The sequence below is a fragment of the Furipterus horrens genome, unplaced genomic scaffold, assembly GCF_987537825.1.
Source record: "Furipterus horrens unplaced genomic scaffold, mFurHor1.1.pri manual_scaffold_7, whole genome shotgun sequence".
Lineage (NCBI taxonomy): Eukaryota > Metazoa > Chordata > Mammalia > Chiroptera > Furipteridae > Furipterus > Furipterus horrens.
In genome coordinates, this window is record NW_028327177.1 from 137,915,634 (window position 1) to 137,939,176 (window position 23,543).

The following is a 23,543-nucleotide window of genomic DNA, read 5'->3' on the forward strand; positions in this document are numbered from 1 at the left end:
TTCATAGGAAACCCCAGACCCACCGAGAAAGCAGCCACGTGTATGAGTTCTTCCAGTCTTTTATGATTTCTTATTCTTGTATATAACTAATTTATTTTATAAAGGGGGAAGATTGGTTTGTCTTATTTTGTGGTTGAGAAAAAACTGTCAGAGGCCATTACAACTACTGTATATTCATGAAAGGAAAATTGGTGGTGGGCGAGGGCCCTCGTTTACATAAAAACTTCTCTTATAATATAAATGGAGGGAAGGGAGAAAAAGGGGTGTGTTAAGTGGATTAGCAGAGTTCTTCAAGGGGGCACTTGGAGTGGCGTCCCCGCTGTTTTCTCATCGAAGGCATCTTCAGAGAACTGGTTCAGAATCACACACGCCACACCTGCGTGTATTATTTTGGTGTCCAGGCTCCATTCCCGTCCATGCGAGGACGAGGGAGGAGTTGGAGGTGACGTGGGAGAAGATGAGCAAGTCCAAGCACAACGGGGTGGACCCCGAGGAGGTGGTGGAGCAGTATGGCATCGACACGGTCCGCCTCTACCTCCTCTTCGCTGCCCCTCCGGAGAAGGACATCCTGTGGGACATGAAGAGTGAGTCGCCTGCCTCTTCCCGCCCCGCCCCCACGGCGGCCCGTCCCCCCCAATTGCCCTCGGCCCCGGGCGCGCCAGGCATCCGCAGCAGAGGTTTTTGCTGAAGGCCCTGGCAGAGGGCTCTAGAGATGCTTCCGTGTTGCGAGCACTGGTGTGTCGGTGTCTTAGCCCCGAGCGTCCTCGGGGAACAGCTATCTCTCCAAAGTCATTTAGGTCTAAAATGGCAGGAAGCAAAATAATCTTGGATTTATTTTCTTTTTATATATACACACTATATACAGTAGTTCCTCTCTATCGCAGCTCACTTATCGTGGTCTCACTGTATTGTGGGATTTTAAAAAATATTATATTTAATTATTTATCGCGGATTTTTCGCTGTATCACAGGATTTTATGGTACTGTATACGTATGTTGTTAAAATTACATAGGTTTGAGTGTTAGAACATAAGTAGTGTTTATAAAAGTGTGGAAAAGATTAATAAGGGAGTGGGAAAGGTTAATAAGGGACTGGGAACAGTTTATAAGTGTGTGGGAAGGGTTTATAAAGCCTTAAAATATATGTAAATACTGAAATAAATGTAAGGTTCCTACTTCGCGGGTTTTCACCTATCACGGGGGGTCTGGAACGTAATACCCGCGATAAGTGAGGGATCACTGTAACTCAATCAGTCATTCTCACGTGCCTCTCTTTCTCACTTCCTGACGCCGACCTCAGCCGACGCGCTCGCTGGCGTGCTGAGATGGCAGCAGCGTCTGTGGTCCCTGGCCACCCGATTCATCGAGGCCAGGGCTTCCGGGGAGGCTCCCAGGCCGCAGCTGCTGAGCAGCGAGGAGAAGGCCGAGGCCCGGAAGCTCTGGGAGTACAAGAACTCGGTCATCTCTCAGGTCAGAAACCTTCCGGGGGACACTGGTGGCTTTGTAAGTGGCATGCGAGGATGGTGTAGCCCACCTGCTCTTGGACTGGGCCCTTGTGGGTCTTCTCCTTTATTATGGTGGCCCCACGTGCCTTGAATAATCGATCCCACTGCTTTGCTGTTTCACCAAGGTTGAGGGAACATGCAGCCGTTCTTGTGGGAAGAGTCACTCTCTGAAGATGGCTCCCTGAGGCCCCACATTTGTCCATCCTGGACTGCAGGGAGCTGCCTGCTTTCCCAGTCTCCCTACCTAACACATGCGGGCAGAGGACCAAATGCAGGCTCACGCTGATGACGCCACATGTCCTGTGTCAACGGAAACAGGATTTGAGAATGCAAAGAGGCGTTAGGAGACTCTTCCTTAGCATCCTCGTTTTACAGACGGGGACAGAGATGAGGCACAAGGAGGGTCAACGTCCTGCGGAACCGAGAGACGAGATCCATGTCCCCTCCTGCTCAGCCTAGCGGGGACTTGCCCACGCTGTGACTCTGTCACGCAATGTCCATGAGAGTTATTTTGGATTCATTTTTGCAAATAAATGACTTGTTCATGTTACCTTCTTAAAGGATAGTATATTATTATCTAAGTCATTTCAAAAGATTCTTCATTGATAACAGGACACTGTACCTTTTTTTTATTTTAAATCTAGGAGTCTGCTATAAAACAATGACATTTGTCTTTTTAAGTACTTGGTGGAAAATGCCTATGTCTCTGAAAGAAGGCATTTAGGAAATCTGAAGCCATTTTTAATGGGCACCAGGTACCCCAAATGATCCTCAGGTTGATTTTTTTTCTTCTTTAATGTGCTGATTCAAATGTATAAGATTCAGCCCAGGTCACTTCTCTGGACTCCGGTAACTGATGACATGGACGGAGCAGGACATTTCCTCTCTGGTTTGTGTAGCCTGATTGGCTCTGGGTCCAGCGTGGTTTCCTCCGGTGCCACTTCTCCGCAGGCTGCGGTCCCACCCTCTGCCCCCCCGGCGTGGGGAGCGGAGCATGCTGAATGGGGTTCCATGAGCTGAGTGACGGCGGAGGGATTGTTTTCCTCCCACATAGTTTCTCCCTGGATTTGGCCAGTTCTGCTGTTCTGTCAGATCATAGAATTGCGTTATTTCGCCGAGTTGGGAACTCTTGGCATCTTAAAGATGTGTTACGTCCCTGTGTCCTTGCCCGCGGTCCAGATGGACAGGCACACAAACAGGAACAAGCTGACAGGCATTATTAGTGTTCTTCGGTCGACGTCCCATTTGAAAATGTGAGACTAACATTGTCCCAGACCCTAGTGATCATCCTTGTGAATTAAAGCCTCGTAACCAAGGAGAAGGGACATCTCCTGTTTACTGTTGTTTTGATGTTTGCTCACCAGTGGGTCCTGCTTCCCATTCAGTGTTTTCTTAAGGACCTGCTGTGAGCGCCAGCTCTGTCCCCATTCCGTTCTGGGGGAAGAGGAACAATCTCGAGCCATGGAAACAGTGCTGATGTGATTTTAACTCTTCATGCTGAGAAACATGGTAGTGATTATTTGAGATAGTGAATACATTTACAAATACTGTGATTACATCATTTAATTTCACACTTTTCGATAATTCAGTGTTTGTTTCTTCTGTGGGAAGCTTAAAGGGATTTTAATAACGTTTCCACTTTCATCCACAGGTGACCGCCCACTTCACAGAGGACTTCTCACTGAATTCTGTGATTTCTCAGCTGATGGGACTCAGTACTGCCCTCTCGGTAAGTGTCTGCCTGTCCTCGTGTGCTGGCAGCAGAGGAGAGAGGGAGGCATCGGCCACACGGTGCGGGGGCCCGCAAGGTCTCAGGTCGGAGGGCAGAGAGCAGCACCATGGTGTCGCCTTCTTACTGTGGCTCTGTTACCTTAAAGGAGCATTTCTTCCACAGTCACAACCTTGTTTTATAGCCGGGAGACTCTTAAAGATCATCTGGTCCAAACTCCATCCGCCACCCTCCCCCGTATTTTGGTGACGAGGACACAGAAACCCAGGGAGGGCAGACGACACGCCTGGTTGACGTGACAACTCCAGGAGCAGACGGGGCTTCTGTGTCTCCCGCCCATGGTGCTCTTCCCTTCACACTCCCACTGCCTGAGTTAATGTGCCATTAGCATGAGCGTCTACAGTTATTAAACCTAACCCGTCCGATTGGCTCTCGCTGAGAACCGAAATCAGCCTTCGCAGCTCTGCCTGCCCATCATGGGCTTAGACTAGTGGTTAGCTGTTTGGACAAGAAAAAAAAAGGTGCGTTAAAACTATTAACAAATGCTTTTTATAATGATGCCCTCCCCAAGCGTCTGAGAACAGTGGAAGAAATTTACAGATTTGACTAGATAAAGCTTACCATTTTCAGTATATTAAAACATGCCATATTGAAAGATAGATAAAACCTGGGGAAGACAATTATAACAACTTTGTCCAAACAAAGGTTAATATCCTTAGTATATAAAGAGCTCTTACATACAAATATGAAAACACCTAAAAATGGTCAAAGGATGCGAAAAGATAATAATTCACAAAAGATGAGAGTGAAATAGCCAATAAACTTGTGGCCAAAAAAAAACCAAAAAACCAAAAAACAAATTCTGCCCTGCTAATGATCTTGACATGCAAATTAGGAATGAGCTGCTACTTTTATTCCTGTCAAAGATGCAGAGACTTTGTAACATAACCAGTCTTCGTGCCGTTTGATGGCTGTGGTTGAGGCAACCTGGCCGTGGGGGTGGCAGCCCTGGGTGAAACTTGGAACCCCAAATGTCCTCCAGGGGGAAGTGGGGAAATGACGTCCGTCACATCAGTGACAAGGAGATGTGCCGCCGTGCCAGCACCGGGCATTAACTCAGAGCACATGACACAGTGTCCGGGTGGTACACCCCGCGTCATGAAATGCTCTGTGTGTGAGTGTGGGTGGCCACATGTTTCTGCGTTTTTCAGAGACTGGCATAAAATACACCGGATTTTTTTTTCCTGGGTGGTACCATCGTGAGCGGTTTTGTATTTCCCAAATGTCCTGAGCTGAGTGTGTGTTGTTTTTTAATCAGCAAAAGGGGACAAATAGTATAGAAAAATTACATTAAAACGTGAAATGTCTCTTCCCCGGCAGCTCATTCTGCCCACAGTCCCCGATAGACCGACTGTGTCCCCTGACCCCGTGAAGTTGTATTCAGATGTCTTAGACGATTTGTCGGAGGTCACACTGTGGCGGGAAGCGCTGCATTCCCCCTGAGCGCGGCGCTCTCCCCGACCCCCGACCTGGTCGCTAACCCCGAAGCCCCCCCAACCTGTGCTGTGGGGATTTAAAGGAGCCCTGATCCATTACTAACTCCATTTCCAGGCCCTCTCTCTTCTCCAGAGAATGAGCGGACGGGACCGAACGTCCCAGGCTTCTGATCCTCACAGCTTGGTCTTTCTGGCGACCGACCCCCACCCAGGAGCCCATCAGGAGCACGCTCAGGGTCTCTGGATTAGAACAAAAGACCCTCGTGTCTACCAGGAATGTCCGAGGGTTTAGGAGCCCTGTACCAGGATCCAGGGACAGAGACCAGCAGATATTTTTCTGTCATCTCCCATATACGTCAATGCATTACTAAAAAGACCATGCATAGTACTTCTGGCCTCTCTGTTCCCCAAAAATACTCTTAATTGTAACAAGCGTATAAAATTAGACCCAAACTGTTTTCGTCACGGGGTGTTCGGAGCCTGCACTGAGCAGCGCAACCACCTTGGGCTCGTTTTCACCGTGACTTGCTCAGGGCGCCTCGAAGTCTGCCGGCCTCGGGGAGGTCTTCTGAGCGACATTCACCCTACGGCCACCTCGGGGCAGCCCGTCTCCCTTCCAGGCCGCTCGTTGACTACACGTTCCCAGCTCATGCCCAGGGTGCCGACCACCCCTCCTCCCACCTGTCCAATCCTGTGACGTCCTTGATTCCTTTCTTGGGTCCCCTCACTGGCCGTAAGCTCCTGGAGGGCAGAGACATTTATCCTGTCAAATATAATAAAAAGATTCTGGACATTTTACCCCTAAAATCTGGCGTAGAGTAGGTATGTCCTAAATTGGATGGGCGTGACTGAGCTGGTTAGCCACAGCTCAGGCAGAAGCTGCGATTACAGTGAGAGAAGGGGGACCCCTGGGGGGACGGGAGGACCCCCGCCCTGGGGGTTTCCCATTGCAAAGCCTTTGAGCGGCTCCCTGCATTTCCCTGTGGCCCTGCGCACACAGGAGGCCTAGCTGATGGGTTCCGAGTTCCCCTCTGAATGCAGACCGACCCAGATTCCAGTCGGGACTCAGCCCTTGGTTAGTCGGGGGCAGCTTACTCTCCCTGCAGCGCTTAGCTGCTTCCTCCGTCCCACGGGGTAGGAGAGCCGTCCTCGCGGGGCCTCTGTGGGAGCTGAATGTTAGCATCAGACCGAGGGCACAGTAAATGCTCAGTTAATAGCAATGTGCTTGTTGCTGCTGCCCAAGCTTCTTTTAATACTGTCATCAATGGGGAAAGGTCTTTGTCCAGAGCAAAAACAGCTGGTCCAGAGGGCTTCCTCCTGCCTGCGGGGTCCCTGGACTCGTAGTTGTGTGTGGTTGCGCCTCCCGCGCTCCTTCTGTGAGCCCCGTCCTCTCACGTGTCCTCTCCTCTTCCTAGCAAGCGTCTCAGGGAGTCGTTGTCCACAGCCCCGAGTTTGAGGAGGCGCTGTGTGCCCTGCTGGTGATGGCTGCTCCAATGGCCCCTCACATCACCTCCGAGCTCTGGGCAGGTAGGTGGGCGAGCCCTTGCTGGACCGGTCACTCCTTCCGGAACGTGCTCCAGCCTCTTGCTGAGTGGGCTTCGGGACTCGGGGGTCCTCAGCCACAGGGGCCAGGGTTTGGCATTGTCTTCGTTTTGCGCTCACCCCTGCCAAAGGGAAAGACACTTCCCTGCTTTGGAACAATGTGCCCAGACTAATGTGAATATTGATGTCACTACAGCACATTCTTCCTCATCACCCAGCCTCCTGGTATCCATGTACAATGACCCCATGCCATACTTTTAGGTAGAAACTCCTGTTAGTCCCACTTTATAGATGGGGAAAGGCCCCCCGGAAAGGCATTACAGATCTAAAACTCACTCCTCAAGACTGAGTCGGGCCTCGCCACCAAACTAGGATCCCTCACCTGGGCCCTGAAGCAGGTCTGACTGCCTGCGGCTCAGGCGGACTCGGTGTGGATGCCCCTGCCCCTTGCACCCCCTTGGAGACCTGAATGCCGGAGCTCTGGGACTGGCTGGGGACACTGTGTTTTCAACCCACCCCTGGGTGACTCTGATGCCCAGGCAGGTCGGACACGGTGTCCTCGGCTCCGGACCTGGCTCTCACACGACAGCCCCAGGCAGGACTTCTCTGTACTCTCTCGGTCTTGGGCAGCCCTTCGAGGACATTTCACAGGGCATGTTGGCCACCACTAGACTACCCGCATCTTCTTTACCTGTTCTTTTCTTTTTCACATCTCCCTGTTTTGTAATTTTAATATGGAACTAGTTTTTAAAATGGTGTGAGGTCTATAGTTTCTTTGTTAGAAGATAAAGCATAGAATTTATTTGCCATTAAAGCGTTTTGCCCGAGTCAGTCTCGGTCCCAGTCTGGCGGGGAGGACAGGGCAGCATCACCGCGTTTCTCTGCAGCACCGCTGAGTCCTCGACCCGGGCGGCACGTGGCCCCAGGTGGAGATGGAAATGAAGCGGCAAGCGCTGTGCCAGTGGCCGTTGGGGCCGGTTCCCCAGCCCTTGTCCTCAGGGGTCTCCTGTGCCTCCTGGGACGTTTTACAGGCGCGTGTAGGAAACGTAGTGCTTTCATCTGAGGCCCCGGAGAAGCAGCAGGCCTCCCAGCGGCCCTTGCCAAGTGTGGTGACCGGAAGCTGGGAGGTGGCGCACGGAGCACATCAGTTCCTGAAGCAGGCGTGTTGGCCGAAGCTCCTCTTGGAGCGCACGTGCGCTGTTCAGGTCCTTCACAGACGAAGGCGAGCTGAAAAGGCACGGAGCCCCAAGAAGGAAGTGATGGGACCTGAGCTTCCCTGACCGGCTCCGGGGGTTGCGAAAGCCACTGTTGGCCATGTGGTTCTTGGATGGATCCTGAGGTCGTGATTTAGAAGGAAAGGGAGGTGAGGAGGTAATTTCAGGGACTTCGTGAGGGTGGAACAGGTTCTCAGAGTGACAGTGGAGGAGGTAAGGAAAGACAAGAACAAGCATTGTTGAAACTACTGCCCTGACCAGGTGGGAGACGCAAGGAAGTGGTCTCACCAAAGAATGGCGCAGTTCTGATCAGAGAAACTGAAGCCTGAAGAGGGACCTACCCCTAAGGAAACCAAAGGAGCACAGCCCTGAAAGTTGTCAACCAAGCCCGGAGCCCAGTTCCATGTGCGCCTTGTTCCCAGTCAGCAATGGGCAGCCCCTCGAGCAGGTAGAGGTGCCGGGGTCTGAGCTCTGCACATGCGTCTTCTGAGTCAGGGGTCTCAGTCCAAGGCCTTGAGGGTCTCAGCTGCCACTGATGAGCCTGCCATTCTGTTGGTGTCCCCCAGCCACAGGCCACCAGGAACACACTTGTTTTGACAAGTTGGGTTTATTACGGGGTGTGGGTGGGTGGGGAACCACGGGCTTCCGTGGGCAAAGGCTGAAGTGCAGTGGCCTCACTGCCTGTCCATTTCCATGGAATTGCCAGGGCTGGACGAGGCACAGTGGGGTCAGGCGCCACAGCGTCCCCAAGTCCTCTGTGTATATGTGAGGGCAGGCCTGAGGATGACCACCCAGCATGCACGTCCGAATGGCTTGGCGACCTTGCCAGCTCTCAGGGTGGGAGAGGGGGCTTGATTTGGTTCTTCTGCAGGAAGGTCGGAAGGAACGGAAGGAGATAGGTCATGGGCCAGCCTGGCCCCATGGGGCACTTTCCAGCCTGCATGCAGGCTTTCTCCCCGGGCTTCCTAAAAGCTGGGCCTCAACGTGACCTATGTCACATAAAGAAACCATTGTATCTGCCATGCAAATGGTAGGTATTCTTACTTCCCTAAGAAGAGTAGGGAAGCACACACATGACGCAGGACCCTGGGGCTGAGTTTCTGTTCCTCTCTGGCAGATGGCCCCACACCTATCTGTATGGAAATGCTGGCGGGCGCCCAAGCCGCTATAAATAAGCTTTCTGATTGCTCCAGGAAGGCCGGGCTTCCTCATTTTTTTAAGTGGAATTTGTAACAGTTTCTGCCCAGCACATTTGTGTGCAAGGCCCTTCCATCTGCCAGGCATCCTGTACAAGGCCGTGTGGAGGCTTTGGAGTCCTTCCCAGTGCAGCTGGGTCACAGGACAAGCCATCCTGGGCCAGCCCGCTCAAATAGAGAAGCGATTCTCTCCCGCCGTGACCTCTGCCTTCCATTCAGATGTGAGTCTTAACAGGATCCCTTCTGAGGAACAAGCGGAGCGCTGCTCCTTCCTGCTTCTGCCCAGAGGCCCATCTGTTAGAAATGGAGCAGGCTCGTTGGTGAGCTCAGGGACCCCAGGGCCCAGCAGGGCCCAGGAACCTGTCGGGGACAGCACTCGACCCGCAGACCCAGCGGGGGCCATCGCTTCCCTCAGACTGACTTGGCAGCGCACGGTGATGCGAGTGCCAGAGAGGAAAACGTGCAAGGCAACGACAAGTCAATCTGTGACGCTGACGCAGGGGTCAAGACGGAGGTCAGCGGGCTAGAATGGGCCAGTGCTGCTCTGAGGGGTCCCTGGCTGGCCCTGCCGGTTACAGTCTCCAACAAGGCGGGAGCCTGTCACTCAGCACACATTGGAGACAGATGACCGTTGCTTCTGGTAGCAGGACTTTCTCAATGAAAGGCCAGTGTGTTTACTGGTTCACATGGGGACCCAAGATTTTTACCTGCTCGCAGATAGGCACATTGAAGAGCTATGTCGTGATTAGCCCTGAAACCATCTCTAGGATAACATATTGTAAAAGAAAACTCATAAGCCCGTAGGGAAGAGAATTTGTTGAATAAAATTGGGTTTGGAAAATGGGCTTCATATGGTATTTTTGTTTTAAAGATTTATTTATTTATTTATTTATTTATTTGCTTTTAGAGAGAGGGAAAGGAAGGGAGAGAAACGTCAGCTGGGGACCTGGCCCTGAACCCAGGCCTGTGCCCTGACTGGGAATCAAACCAGTGACCCTTTACTTCACAGGCTGGTGCTCAATCTACTGAACCACACCAGCCAGGGCTGCATATGTTTTTAAATAAAGTTTTTTCCCATGATACAGAAAATAAATTACAGATAGAATCAAAAGTTAAGTGGGGGAGAAAATGAAACCTCAAAAAGAAACCAGAAGAAAAATCTTGAACTGATCTTCCATCATGGGGAAACTTTATTTTCAAATTATAAAATTTTATTTCCAAATTACAGCGGTACTAAATGTTCCCTTTGAAAACCTATTAAATGTTTTTTAAAAAGAAGATGATCACTCATACTTCTCCTTCCCAGGGATGGTCACTGCTACTGTTCTGATTTATTTCCTTCTAACCTTTTATATGTTCATATAAATTTATAATCAAACTACAGTCTTATTATATATCCTATTCTATATGATTCTTTTCCATAGAATTAATTATTATTTCTAAATATAGGAAAAAAGAGCATTCAAACTGTACTTACAGCGTGATCTGGTGGTGGTGGTAGCTGGGCTTTGTTTTGCCAGGATTGTTTATAGAAATATTCTTTAAATGTATAATGTGACTGTCTTTCAAAATAAAAGTGTTTAGAAATGCTATCCAGTTGAACTGGATTTTCTTCTACATATTTGACATTTTACAGATTTTCTGCAAGGAGCATGCATTATTTTTGCCATCAAAGAAAACAAGACAAAAACTTGTTCTTCACGGTCCAGTGTCCTCGGGGCTGGCGTTGGGGGGATCATTGCCTCTGTCCCAGACTCAGCCTCAGCCCATCCCCCAAGCCACGAGCCGCTCCTCAAACACGTCTCCTACTACTAGGGGGGAGGTGGGTGCGGGCCACCCTATCTCCGCTGCCCCAGCACGGGCACCCCAGCCACGCTAGTTGTGCCCTCAGACCACAGGTATTCGCAGGCCGGACAGAAAGGGCAGCCCGGGCTTTGGGGATCTGCTCTCGGGAGCCCCAGGCGTTCCTTCACCAACAGAACTGCGAAGACCGGGTCAGGCCAGCAGCTGTGTCTTTCCCAACACACGCTCCAGACAGTGTGTCCAGCTGTCTTCGCAGCGCTGGGTACTGTCTGAGGAGAAAGCTACCTGTCCGTGGGAGGATAAGCCAGGCCAGAGTAGGTGGGGAGCACCTCGTAGGTGCAAAGCCACACGGTGGCCTCGGGAGCGGCCCCCGTCAGCCTGGCTGTGTTTGGGGGCACACTTTCTGCTTGGCTGCCTGGAGCCTCGCATGTGCTCAGCGACCCTCTCCCTGGCCTTGATGTTGCAGGCCTGGCCCTGGTGCCCCAGAAGCAGGGCTCCCGCTACGCCTGGGATGCTGGTGTGCTGCTCCAGCCGTGGCCAGTTGTGGACCCGCGGTTCCTGCAGCAGCCGGACGTCGTACAGATGGCCGTCCTGGTGAGTGGCTCCTGGAGCTCCCACACTGGGGCCAGCCTGCCAGGGGAAGGCGTGTCCTGTCTGTCTGGGAGGTCCTCACAGGCCTCTCTGGCCCGCCCAGCCCTCAGCCCTGCCTGCCAGGGCACCGTGCCACGTGGCAGAACCTCTGTACAGGCCTGTGTTCCGTCTCCCTGTGATCTCGGTCGGTGCCGCGGCCGGGAATGGAAGCTGCAGCACCGCGCAGCGTGACTTGGCTCAGCTGTGCCCGCGTTCTCTGTCCTCTGTGCCTGTGACACGGGCTGTGCCGGATCCGAAGGATACGGAGCCCAGAGGGACAGTCTTGGGGCACGTGAGTTGTCACACACACAGGGCGTGTGTGAAGCGTTGAGGTTAAGGGGTACGAGTGTGGGAGTCCTACTGTCCTTGTAGAAGTCTGTTTTGCAAAATAATTTCTCTAAGCCTCAGTTTCCTGAGTTAGAAAATGGAGGCGAACACAGTGCCTGCCTTCCCTGGTTGTTGGGAGAACACGATGGGATCATGCTAGGAGGTGCTTAGACTGCTCTGGGCACACTAATGACAGACCCGGTGACACGTAGTGAGCACTGACTAAGGGCCCAGCAGTGCCCTAAGAACTTCCTAGATACTAGCCCAGTGGCCCAGCACAGCAGCCCGGATGTTGCTCCCTATCTCACAGGCAAGGCAGGCAGGTGACTAACCCCATTTCACGGGTGAGGACATGGTGGCAGAACCAGGCTCGGTCACTCCCTGAGTGAGTGTTGACTGCCGCTAGAGTCAGCACCACCGCTCCCGGCAGTAGGCACGTTGGAAAAAGAGTCGTGAGGACGGAGCTGCAGGACCTTGGCTTTGAAGGAGGAGCAGCGTTTCCTTCGGGAGAAAAGGAGCAAAGGCAGGGAAAGCCCTTGGCCACATGGGGGCAGCGAGCCTTGGGGCTGGCGCGGAGGCCCAGCAGGGCGGCGCTGCAGAGGAGTGGGGGCTGGCAGGGGTCTGAGCAGGGCACAGAGAGGATCCACTCGCTGGGGTGGGGCCTTGGGCAGGTGCTTTACCTCATGGGCCTCAGTGTCCCCGTCTGTGACGTGACGGGGACGGAGTGGTTGTGGCAAGGATAAACAGGCCCCCTCAAGGGGACGTGGAGCCGAGTGAGAGCTCTGAAAGGGCCCCCCCTCCCATCGGTGAGCAGTGGCGGCTGGGGCAGGGAGAGCCCAAGAGAACAGCATGAGGCCCTGGACCACAGCTGGGATGACTTGGAGGTGGCATGTCACCAAATGGGGACTGGAAACTTCTCTAAAGTCTGACAGCCGCTGTTTGAGATTTGAAAGTGCTTCTTCCCCTTTGGGCCCCTGAAGGCCAAGCCCCAACCAGACTGCTGTTGCTTATTTAACTGGTGCCTCGTGCCCAGGACGGGGGAGTGTGATTGAGACCCACTCAGTCCAAAGGGACTGCCCTAGATAAGCTACTCAGGGGCGTCCCAGGGAGCCCAAAACCATGAGCAGTGGCCGGGGCACCCACAGCACACCCAGCAGTCACAGGGCCCTCCCCCAGGTGCCCGCCGTGGGCAGGAGTGACTCAACTCCCTGCACAGGCCTCGCCAGCGACGGCTCCGGGGCAGCACCAAGGCCGGCTGGGCCGAGAGTCCAGGCAGGGTCACTGTCTGTTGTGCTGAGGCCGTGCATCGAAGGGGCTGGGAATCATGACAGAGGAAGTAGGACAGAGAGCTGGTCACTTGACACAAGTAATGTCACTTCCTTCCCTCACCCACCTGGTGGCTCTGTCCTTAAGAAGAGAAAATTCAGGCCCAAGGTCGCACAGCTTGTGTGTCCCGGCCTGAGAGCCCCCCTGAGTCTGTCCTTCATAAGAGGACATGGTCCCTCTCCCCCAAGACCCCACATCACGGCTGGTGGCCAGAGGAGACCTTACCCTCGGCCTCTCTTTCCTAAAAAAGAGACGGGAGGTCTGGTACGCGGCTTCATTATCAAGTGCATGTCTTGAGAATTCCATGTTTGGGGTTCCTGGGACTTCACAAGGGATGTGGCTTTTGTGTGGCAGGGTGGGAGGTCTCTTCCAAGGTCTCCGTCAAACCAAGCACATGGCCCGGCTTCCAAGGACGTAGCAACGGAGAGGGAGCGCGACCGTGGTCCTTCAAACAGGACGTCTGAGCTCCACAGCTTCGGGACACAAAAGCCCTGCAACTGTGGAGCCTCACACGTTTTTTTACTTAAAAACCCTGACATTTCAGGATATTTTGGGAAACAGTGCTTTATTTGTCACCCACGCAGTATAATCTAGGCTAATGCGACCAATAAAAATGACACTTAGTTCTACGGAAATCTGAAAAAATTAAGTGGGTGGTTAGGAACGCGTGGTAATATGCTTTTGGTTGAAACTTGAGAAATTGTTCCTGGTGACTTTTCATAACATGGCGACTGTTTTCCAAGGAAAACCCAGGCGTGTTAATGAAAGAAATATAAGCCTTCCCACGGCAGCAGTGGGACCGAGGGTCTGAAGGACGGCTGCTCAGACGCTGTCGGGACCGTGGGGGCACTTCCTCGGGGGCGATGCCAGTCGTATTTGATGTGAAGTTTGTCCTTACTGAACCGATATTGGCTGAGCGCCCACTGCCGTCTGGAACTGGACGGGTCCACTTTAAGCAGGAGGAGTTGTTAGCGTGGCGTGGGTTCAGTGCCCAGGTCCTCACCGAGCGCCCCTTTCTGAACCCAGTCATCAGAAAGGGAGGTTGACGGTGGTCCCCAGCAGTCCGTCCTGAGGCCTAAGGGAAAACCCTCAGTGCAGCCCCTGTAGCTGGCCTTGAACTTCAACTTGGTCCCCAGCGACACCCTTGTCCCTCTGCCCGCAAACAGCAGAAGCCATCACGTGCTAAGGATTTGGGGCGTAATGTCCACCATGGCGGTGACGGGGGCTCACGCGCTCTCTTGTAGCGCTTTGTCCTCGTGGGAAGCTGGGGGCCGCCTTTCCCTCCCGTCTTCCCCGCGTCCCCTCCTCCGCGGGCCCCTCGCAGGGGGTGGGGGTTGGTACTGGGCCGCCTGCCGCTCTCAGCACTCTGCCTCTGGCTTTTCTCCTCAGATCAACAACAAAGCGTGTGGCAAGGTCCCCGTGCCCCAGCGAGTGGCCCGGGACCAGGACAAAGTCCACGAGCTCGTTCTTCAAAGCGAACTGGGCGCCAGACACTTGCAGGGGCGAAGCATCAAGAAGGCCTTCCTCTCCCCCAGAACGGCCCTCATCAACTTCCTGGTGCAGGAGTGACGTGGGGGCGGGGGGCGGGGGGCCTACCGGGACCTCTGAGGGACCTCCATCCAGGCCTGGGTGACGGGAAGAAGTGCCGGCCCAGGGGCAGGCAAAGGCGAATGCCCTGAATGTCTCCCTCCGTGCCTCTGTGGTGCGGCCTGGCGCAGGGGTGAGGGTCGGCAGAGGAGACAAATGAGCAAAGGGGGGGGAGGGGGGCACCTGCCCTGCTCTGCTCCCCCATGACATGCTGGACAGAAGCCACCTGACCTCGTGTGAAGCCACCGGGGCGCCGCTGCGTGGGAGCAGAAAGCGAGTGGGAACGAGCACCTTGCCTCTCGCGCAGCCTGCGTGCTTCTGGATCCCAGGAATCATGCTGCCTTAGGCACAGCCCAGACACAGGAGGGGAAACTGAGCCAGCCCACGAGGCCCGGGAGCAGCGTGGACAGCCACTTTGGACAGGTGACACAGCCCGGGCATCAGGCGGATGGGCTCCCGCCTTCCAGCTCCATGGGAAAGCCGCTCGGGTCACGCCCCGATGCCCAGTGTGTGGCATGGACACTGGGGTCCTCAGAAGCGGCCCTGAACCAGAAGGCAGCGGTGCCAGGCCCTCTGCCGGCGTCCCCACTGCTCCTCAGCTCTGCTTCGCAGGTCGTGCCGTCCCCAGCTGGGCCTGCTCGGGGGCGAAGCACCACGCCTGCCCTGAGCGAGGAGACCCACCTGCTCACGCCCCCCCAGGATAGGAAATGTGCTGTGTGGTGCGGTGGAGCCCGCTGCTTCCCGTCTCGGATGGGAACAACCTCAGAGCCCACCGCAGCCCAGCTGGGAGTCTGCTCACATGGGCCCCAGATGGCATGCCACCATCAAAACCGTCCCCAGAGCCAGCCATTAGGAAGAGCATTATGTCACCGCAGAGACGTGGGACGAATGCCACCCGGGCGTTGCCTCCTGTGTTCAAGCCACAGCTGTCTGGCTGCCAGGGACGTGGCCAGGAATGGGCCTGTGTTGTGGACATATTAGGATAATCCTCAGGGGTTTTATGTCAGGTCAGCAATTCGGTGCTCTTACCAGAAATGGCCAAAGCCACCGATGAATATTTAATGGAGAAAGTGGAGGAGACTCTAGCCATTTGTGACGCTGAAAATCTATATTTGTCCTTCGATGTCATTTTTCTGAAGTAGCCTCAGATGCGGTCCCCCTGCAGTTCATCAGTTAACAGATGACTTTTTTTTTTAATGTAATAAAATGTGTATCATGTATGACTCCGGGACATCTGTGTGATCTTGGAATGGCCACCATATTCCCGTTCTAGGGGTTAATCAGGAGCGGATGGAGGTAGTCCGTCAATCTCAGAAGCACTGGCTGTGAGCCGGACTCCACATGGAAGTTATGAAGTCAGACGCATGGGGAACAGTCAGGCTCATTAACAACGGCAATTAAGTCTCTGGTTCTTGAACTTGGCTCAGGCTTAATACTGTGCCTGGTCCTCATGCCCAAAAATCCTGAGTGAATGAAGTGAGGTGCACTTGGGTGTCAGGGAATCTTCCAAGCTCCGCAGGAGAACCACTGGGTTCCTTGGTGCATCTGAACCGTCATGTCTGACTAGTCCTTCCTCTCCCTCATCTTCAGCTTCGGTGGGATGAGTTTGGTCCAGAAACGAAACATGATGAAGTGAGCTGGGAAAGATTAGGACCAGAAGGGAAGGCAGGGGCCAGGACTCTCAAGCAGGTATTTAAGACATTCCCAGAACTGGCTTGAGTATACACAACCCCATTCCATCTGCCAGCAAATGTGTATTCAACATAAGCAAACAGATGAGGTTATTTGGTATGAGGAGTGAAGAGTGTTTTTGCTTGTCTTGTTTTTTCCTAAAATAAGCTGGAGTGGTCTTGAACTTGTCAACAAGAGGAGCGTAGGGAGCCCTTTGCACATCATCTGGCCAGAGCAGGGAGCCAGGAAAGCCTCAAGGCTACCGGATTGACCGGCATGGCTTTGGAGACCTTTTCCTCCAAGAGGATAAAGCTTTTGAAAACAAGGGCTCAGTGATACTAAGAGGTAGTACAATGGAAAAACTGAACAGAAAGCTCTCCTCCCTGGGGTGGGGAGGCGGCGTAGGAAGTGATCTCAGTTCTGTATTAACTGCCTTCGTTAGGTCAGAAACTGGAATAGACAAGTCCCCTTGCGTTATGTCATCTAATTCCCGCAGAGGTCCTAGAGGGAAGGAAGTCTTCCCTCGTAAATATGAAGAAACCCAGGCTCCGAGGTTGGGTCATTTGCTCGGCTTCCACAGCTAGTAAGCGGGAGAGCCAGGCTCCCAACCTGGGTCTTCTGGCCCCCGAATGCCCTCATGCCACCCCTCTGTGTCCGAGTCCCTGCCCCTAACCCTGCGGGAAGTAGGACAGCCAGGAAAGGTGAGGTGTTGGCCGAAAGCTGGCATTTCAAGCCAAGTCTTGCTGGGGCTCCCTTCCTGTGAGGTCCCCAATTCTGGAAAGCTGGGAAATCACAGCGGTGCCCTCTGGGTAGGGACAGGTGGTGGCCGCGAGGCCAAGAGCATGGTGGCAGTCCCACAGGGCGGGGGGTGTGGTCAAACCAGTGGAAGACCCAAGCTAGTGGCCAATGTCAGCATTATTTCTGTCAGGAATGAATGAAGAGGGTCTGAGCCCCAGGAAGCGGTGCATGGGACGCCCCGTAGCAAATGGCAGCGCGGTAGCAGCTGACTGTCTTCGAGGAAATGAAACTGGCCCGTGAGACCCCGGGACAGAGCGTGGGGCCGCAGCGCGGCCGTGCTCCCCAGCCCGCGTTCACACCCAAGGGGGCTGGGTCAGGAAGATGGGGCAGTTTAAAAACAAACTTGTAAATATGGACATTTGCCCAGAAATAAAGCAGTATACATATGCAATGCAATCCCGACCATCGTTTTTTAAAATTCCAACCATTACAAAGAGAAGGAAATTTGCCCACAGATTACAGGGTAAGAGTCCTACAAGATATTTTTTTCCTTCTGTTTACTTTTGTGCATTTTCTAATTTTTATTGGCCATGTAGTATTTTGATGATGGGAAGAAAACACCAAACTGTACAATTTTGGGAAGCTCCCCAGGAGCCAAGGACATGGCCCGGTGGTGTCTTTCTTTTCCCTCCCAGTCAAGGGGTCTAGCGGCCTGTGGAGGTGTGCCCCAGTTAGGGAAAGACGCTCCTTGTGTTGTGTGTGGGAGGTGGGGTCCAAAGCAGCCAAACCAGCCCCCGGGCAGCTACTGTTTGCAGGGGGGTAGGTGTGGGGAGCTCCCTCTCATCTCTCAGCCTGAGGACGGAAGAACAGAAGGTAGCCTTCCCTTCCCAGGACTGTCCTGTTCTTGGTGGGCAAAGCAATATGGCGACCGAGGGCGTGAGCTCTGGAGTCAGGTTCTGTGACTAAGTGGGTGGGTCGCTTAAAACCCCATGGCCTAGGCAACGAACCCCATGAACCTTTGTTTCCTCAACTGCAAATAGGAGTAAAAATAATAATGCCCCAGGGTATAAGGATAAAACGAGTGTCGTGTAAAGCGCATCATGGCCTATTACAAGCTCTCAACAAAGGGAAATGGCTTCTTGATGATTAGTCTTGCCTGAGGAAGAATAGGCTGATGTCTAGAATGGGGATTATCTTTGGTCTAAAGAAGGGAAGGTTTAGGAGTAGATGCATCCCAGGTGCAAATGTCAATCCTGGCCATCCTAGGCCTATGGAGGAGAAAGAGATTTAACCAGTAAACTTGGAGATTTGGACCCATACACAGAACCTGCTGTATTATACGGTGTTCCCCCCAGCCCCTGCTATCCCTCATAGTCTGATTGTAACCTCTTGGTGAGTTTCTGGGAGCCCCAGTCATGTGACGGCAGTTTCTTCCTGGTGCCGGAGACCTTCTTTTCCGTAAGTGATGACCTGAGGCCTGATGAGGATCCTGGAAGTTCCCACCAAGCTGTGACAGGATCTGGGGGGAGCAGGGGGGGCCACCCACAAGGAGAGAAGGCTAGTCCCAAAGCTGGAGAAGCAGTGAGTCCGTGGGCGAGGAAAGGCTCTAGACAAAAGCCGGTCACAGGAGATGTGGAATGCTGATGGCGTCGGAAGCAGCTGGTGCGTCTGGCTGCCTCACACCAGGGGCTGCGGCTCGGGCCCTGCCGGGGGATTCAGGGCCCCAGATACGACCAAACCAGACGGTGCTTCATCCCTTCCACAAATGGAAACTGGCTCGTACAGCCTGTGCTTGCTTGACACTACAACAGTAAGTGGGTGAAGTTTCTTGATCCCCCATCTGTCTCTTTTCATGCAGAACGCCCCTCTCCCTACTTTCAAGAAAAGCCCAGTGCTAGTGCCAGGCAAAACTGAGCTCAGGAGGTGAGCTTTCTCAATTGTGGGCCCCACAAAATGAGGAGTTTGCTCTCCCCTTCCTGCCTGTAGGAAAAGCAAGCAGATCCCATCTGGCTCATGGGCTGGGTCCCTGTCTGACTCCCAGAGGGTGGGCGGCTAGAGGCTCTCATCCAAGTTGATGAGTCTGAAGATCGGAATCTGGGGTGACCAGCAGCAAAGGGGGAGCCCTCCCAGGGTGCTGGCATGGAGGGGAGAGCCTAGAGCAGCCAGGGAAAGGTCCGTCCTGTGGGCAGAGGCCTCCAACCCCAAGGATGGGCCAAGGATTGAGCAGAAAGGTTGACCTCACTCCAAGCCTCCAACTCGTCTCTAGGCCTGCCCACATGAGGGAGGGGGTGCAGGGATAATGGGGCCCCAGGAGGAGGTGGTGGCCAGGCCTGGAAACCCACACTCATGACTCAGTCGCTTGTGCCTCAAGCCCTGAACTTGAATTCCAGTTCTTGTTTGACCTCTGGTAGAGCATGCCTATGCCAGACACCGGCATGTAGGGGCCACGGTCTTCGGTTCCCCGATATCAGCAACTGGAATAGTTACCATTCCTGGAGGAGTAGTTACGGGCCAACCCCTGTCCTGAGTGTTTACCACAGAAGGAGCCTCGCTCAAGTTCACACTTGAGACGACGGAGCCAAGATTCTGACTCTGCTCCACCGCGTTGCTTTGTAAAGGCCCCTCTGCAAACCCGCCCTTGAACCTCCTGGATTTTTCAAGCTGGTCCTGATTTGTGACTTTCCCTCCGGTCATCCCCAAAGCCCCCTGCAGGGCGCACACTTCCTGAGCTGCGGCTGGGAGACTGGCCTGCTGGGGCGCCCGCTGCAGCCCTGCCTGGGGAGCTCTGGGCTCTCTGAGCCCGCGATGGACCGCTTCCAAAAAGCCGTCCCCCCTGGCAGACAGAGCCTTCTTTGGGCCCCATCAGTGGGACCTAGAAGTCGGGGTCCACTTAACTCAACCCCACATACCTCTCAGAACACCCCATGGGAAGGGGAGTGGGGAGACCTGGCCCAGTCTGCGGCCGCAGTGACAGCTGCCTGGGCCAGTGTCTTCCCCAGATCATTCTCTCCAACCACAACCGGAGAGCCTCACCTGGAATGACTGATGAGCACTGGTCCCACCCAGAAAGGGACTCACCTGCCACGCCTGCTGCAGCTGAGACCTCATGGCTGCTACGCTCAGAACCAGGAGGAGAGCCAGGCCTGGGGAGGGATCCCCCTTCTTCCGTCAGACACTGAGGTGAGGGCGAGAGTACAGTGGGTGTAATGGGTGCTGTGGGGTCTATAGGGGTGGTGGGGCTACCAAAGTGGTGGTGTCCTTCACTGGGCCTGGCCCGTTATTCCATCAGGGAAAAGGCAAGTCCCTTCCACTAGAAACAGGGCCAGTGTGGGCCAGACACAGGGCAGCTGCTGCCCAGACAGGCTGAGAGAAATAGCTGAGATGAGGGAACCCAAGCCAATGTCACCGAACATCTCTGTTATCTGTGGTAAGTCTCTTAGTTGTTAACATCTTAGTTTCCGGAAATAGCTTAGTTTTCTATTAATATGTAAACAGACTACTACTATAGACTGAATGTTTGTCTCCCCTAAAATTCATATGTTGAAACCCTACTCCCCAATGTCATGGTGTTAGGAGGTGGGCCTTTGGGAGGTAAATAGGATTAGATGAGGCCGTGAGGGTGGGGCCCTCATGAATGGGATTAGTGCCCTTATAAGTATCACAAGACTTTGCTTCTTCTCTCTGCTCTCAGCCATGGGAGGATGCAGGAAGTCATCCGTCGGCGATCCAGAAGATCACTCTCACCTGAACCCAACCCAGCTGGCACCCTGATCTCAGACTCCAGCCTCCAGAACTGGGAGATATAAATGTCTGGTTTGTAAGCCACCCAGCCCATGGCACTTTGTTATAGCAGCCTGAACTAAGAAACCGTTAACATCTTAGTCAACAGTGAACACCTAGGTGTCAGTTCCCCTCTTAGTGAATGTAGCAGAACTCTTAGTTTTGAGTCCCTTCACCGTGACCTGCCACACCTTAACCGTGCGCTAATACCTTAGCGGTCTGCTAATACCTCTGTTGTCTACCAATCATCTTGAGCAAGAAAAAATTTTAAGTTATCAGCCAACGGATAAGCTAATGATAACTTCGGAACCCCTCAGCCTCAGGGGTTCCCACAGCACTCTATTGCTCGTGGCCATTCTCTAAATCACAGAACGTCCTGCAATGACCGCCTTCCCCTCGGAAGCCCCAAGGGGTCTGACCTCATCCTTGGCTCAGAATGTCTACTATACCTCACTTCCCCTTTCTGTCTCTGAACCGCTGGTGCCTGAGAGTCTGAGAGTCTCTGACTCTCTCATGTATGCAGGGTTCCCATACATACATATGTGATGAAACATGGGCATTTTCTCTTGTTACTCTAATTAGCTTCATGTCGATTGTTTAAAAAAAAATTTAGATATGTTTCTTGATTTGAGAGAGAGAGGAATGGAGGGAGAGAGAAAAAGAGAGACATCGATTGGTTGTCTCCTGCACATGCCCCGACCAGGAATTGAACTTGCAACCTAGGCATGTTTCTTGACCAGGAGTCGAACTATGGCTTTTTTGTGTCGGGGACGATGCTCCAACCAACTGAGCCACCGGCCAGGGCAAGGGCTGTCTCATGCAGATTTAATTATTAGAGCAACCAAAAGAACCTAGGAGGGTAAAGTCCTTCCTCCCTCACGCGTGCGTCACTTCTGCCTACTTTCTCTTGGCTGGAATTCAGTCACTTGGCCTTAGGGGGCTGGGAAATGTGGGCGCTGCTGGGCAGCCACTTCTCAGCAACAGCTGTGCACAAGGCAAGGGGAACCCAGGTCGGCGTGGGCAGCTGGGTGCCTCTGCCACCAGAACACGCTTTACTCCCCAACTCTTGATTGTTAGTATGTACGGGTCTTCTTTATCTTCTAAATAGCTCGTTTGTGGGCTAGCACCTGGATCACGGGCCTCTCCTGAGTGACAGCTGTTTCCTTTCTAAATCTGCGAAAGCTGCTAATTGTGTGGCTCTAACCCAGCCTGCCGTCACCTGCCCTGCCAATGGCCGCCCTTCCTCTGTCCTGGACTCCGGGCCTCACTCCACAGTGATGGGCGAAGTCATAGACCTGCTCTGTGCCACTTTATAAATGACCGGTTTTAACTCCAGAGGTTTGTTTACTGGTCCCAGTTCTCCCCAGCCTCCTCCCTCCGCGAGACTCACACATTGGTTTTTGGAGCCGGTTTGGAGTGTTTTTTTTTTTTTTGGTTTAGAGAGTGTGGGGCATTTTGAAAGGTAGAGAAAGGCATGCTTTCCAGATGCCCTCAGGAAACCTGGGAAATTCTTCAGATTCCTGCTTCCCAGGGGTCACGGCTGTTCGCTCAGGGACACATCCCTGAATGCCTCACTGTGTTTTCTGTCCTGGAGACTTACCCCCCGCCCCCCACCCCAGCTCCACACAGCACACATACAACACTACAACACATAGTCACATACACGACACACATGCACACACGATATGTGCTCACAGTACATAACACCACACGTACCCATGCAACACACACGCACACATACACCACACACACGAAATACAGCACACACATGCACCCCCACACACAGAACACCGTCACGGGCCTGCTTTGGGGGGAGGCACCTGGTAACTTCTTTTTGCCTGGGAGAGGGTAGGCCTCACAGCGAGGTAACTTGGGCGTGGGGGGAGGCAGAGTAGTCTTGAGAATTAACCCGGGTCACAGCTGTCAGGGAAGCGCCTGAGGCCGGTTTCAAGGGGGCCAGTTACACAGGAAGGCCCCCCCACCCTCCCAGGTGCTCAGGTGGGACACCTTCACCCGAGGTGTCAAGTCACAGGGGCTCCGTCCTCTGCCAGCGCCCACCCGTGACGGGAGTGCGTGGCATTGTTAGGTCACAAAAGCACACTTCGTGGCTGGGAGCCCGTTTGCTGCAGCGCCTCTCACCTTAGCAGCGGGTCAGCTGGGTGATCAGACTGGCCTGCACAGCGCTCCGGAGTTTTACAGGGATTTCAAGGGTCAGAAAGTGGTTACGGGCTTTCAGGGTGAAGCCTGATTGTGCAGAACAGCTTTGAATTCCGATGATGGCCCGCAGTGGGGTTCTGCGACCCCGAGTGCGTTGTTACACACAGCTGAGATTGTATTTCCTTAATTACAACACTGACCCAGCCACACCAGCTGGTGGGGGAGGCGACTGTCCCGAGGGTGGGGGGGGGACAGCTGCTGGAAATAGTTTGGGGATATTTTGTAAACCAAAAGCGCTGAACAGCCCTGAATGAAGGTGTGGGGGGGGGGGTTTCTCTGCAGGGGAACAAAAGCATTTCCCGCTGGGCCTTGGCCTTTCGGTCAAGGTTTTAGTTCTGGGCTGCCACACAATTGTTGCTGCAGGTTTAGTCATGGGACATTAATGGAGCACATCAGCCGGTTGCAAGTATGGTCTGCGTGTGTTTTAAAGTCTTGATTGTCGATAGCTGGGCTGACTCCAAGGGCTGGGAGTGGGGACCAAGTAGAGCCTGTGGGTCATGCTGGTGGTTCTGGGCCCTGGCTGGGTGGCTCAGGATGACCCTTTCTGGGCCAGAACTGAAAACCACTGGATGGTGGGATAATATGAAGACTGGCAAACTGTGGCCCAGGGGCCAAATCTGTCTCACCACCTGTTTTTGTAAATTAAGTTTTATTGGCACACTGCCATGATCAATTACTTATGAATCCCCTGTAGCTGCTTTTAAGAGTTGAGTAGTTGTGATGGAAACTCTGTGGCCCACAAAGCCTAAAATATTTATTATCTGACTCTGTACAGAGAAAGTT

The 23,543-nt window shown here is 53.4% G+C and overlaps 1 protein-coding gene across 4 annotated transcripts in view; it reads left to right on the top strand.

Annotated features, from left to right (window-relative positions):
- LARS2 (leucyl-tRNA synthetase 2, mitochondrial) overlaps positions 1-14,895 on the top strand; it is a 108,883-nt gene extending 93,988 nt beyond the window's left edge. For all 4 annotated transcript variants that reach the window (XM_090284623.1, XM_090284622.1, XM_090284625.1 and 1 more), the window contains 6 exons: positions 402-584; positions 1,300-1,469; positions 3,156-3,233; positions 6,145-6,256; positions 10,951-11,078; positions 14,157-14,895. In XM_090284623.1, coding sequence (XP_090140749.1) covers positions 402-584; positions 1,300-1,469; positions 3,156-3,233; positions 6,145-6,256; positions 10,951-11,078; positions 14,157-14,336 — 851 coding nt within the window. In that variant the 3' untranslated portion in view covers positions 14,337-14,895. The remainder of the gene's footprint in view (positions 1-401; positions 585-1,299; positions 1,470-3,155; positions 3,234-6,144; positions 6,257-10,950; positions 11,079-14,156) is intronic.
- Positions 14,896-23,543: the final 8,648 nt, after the last annotated feature.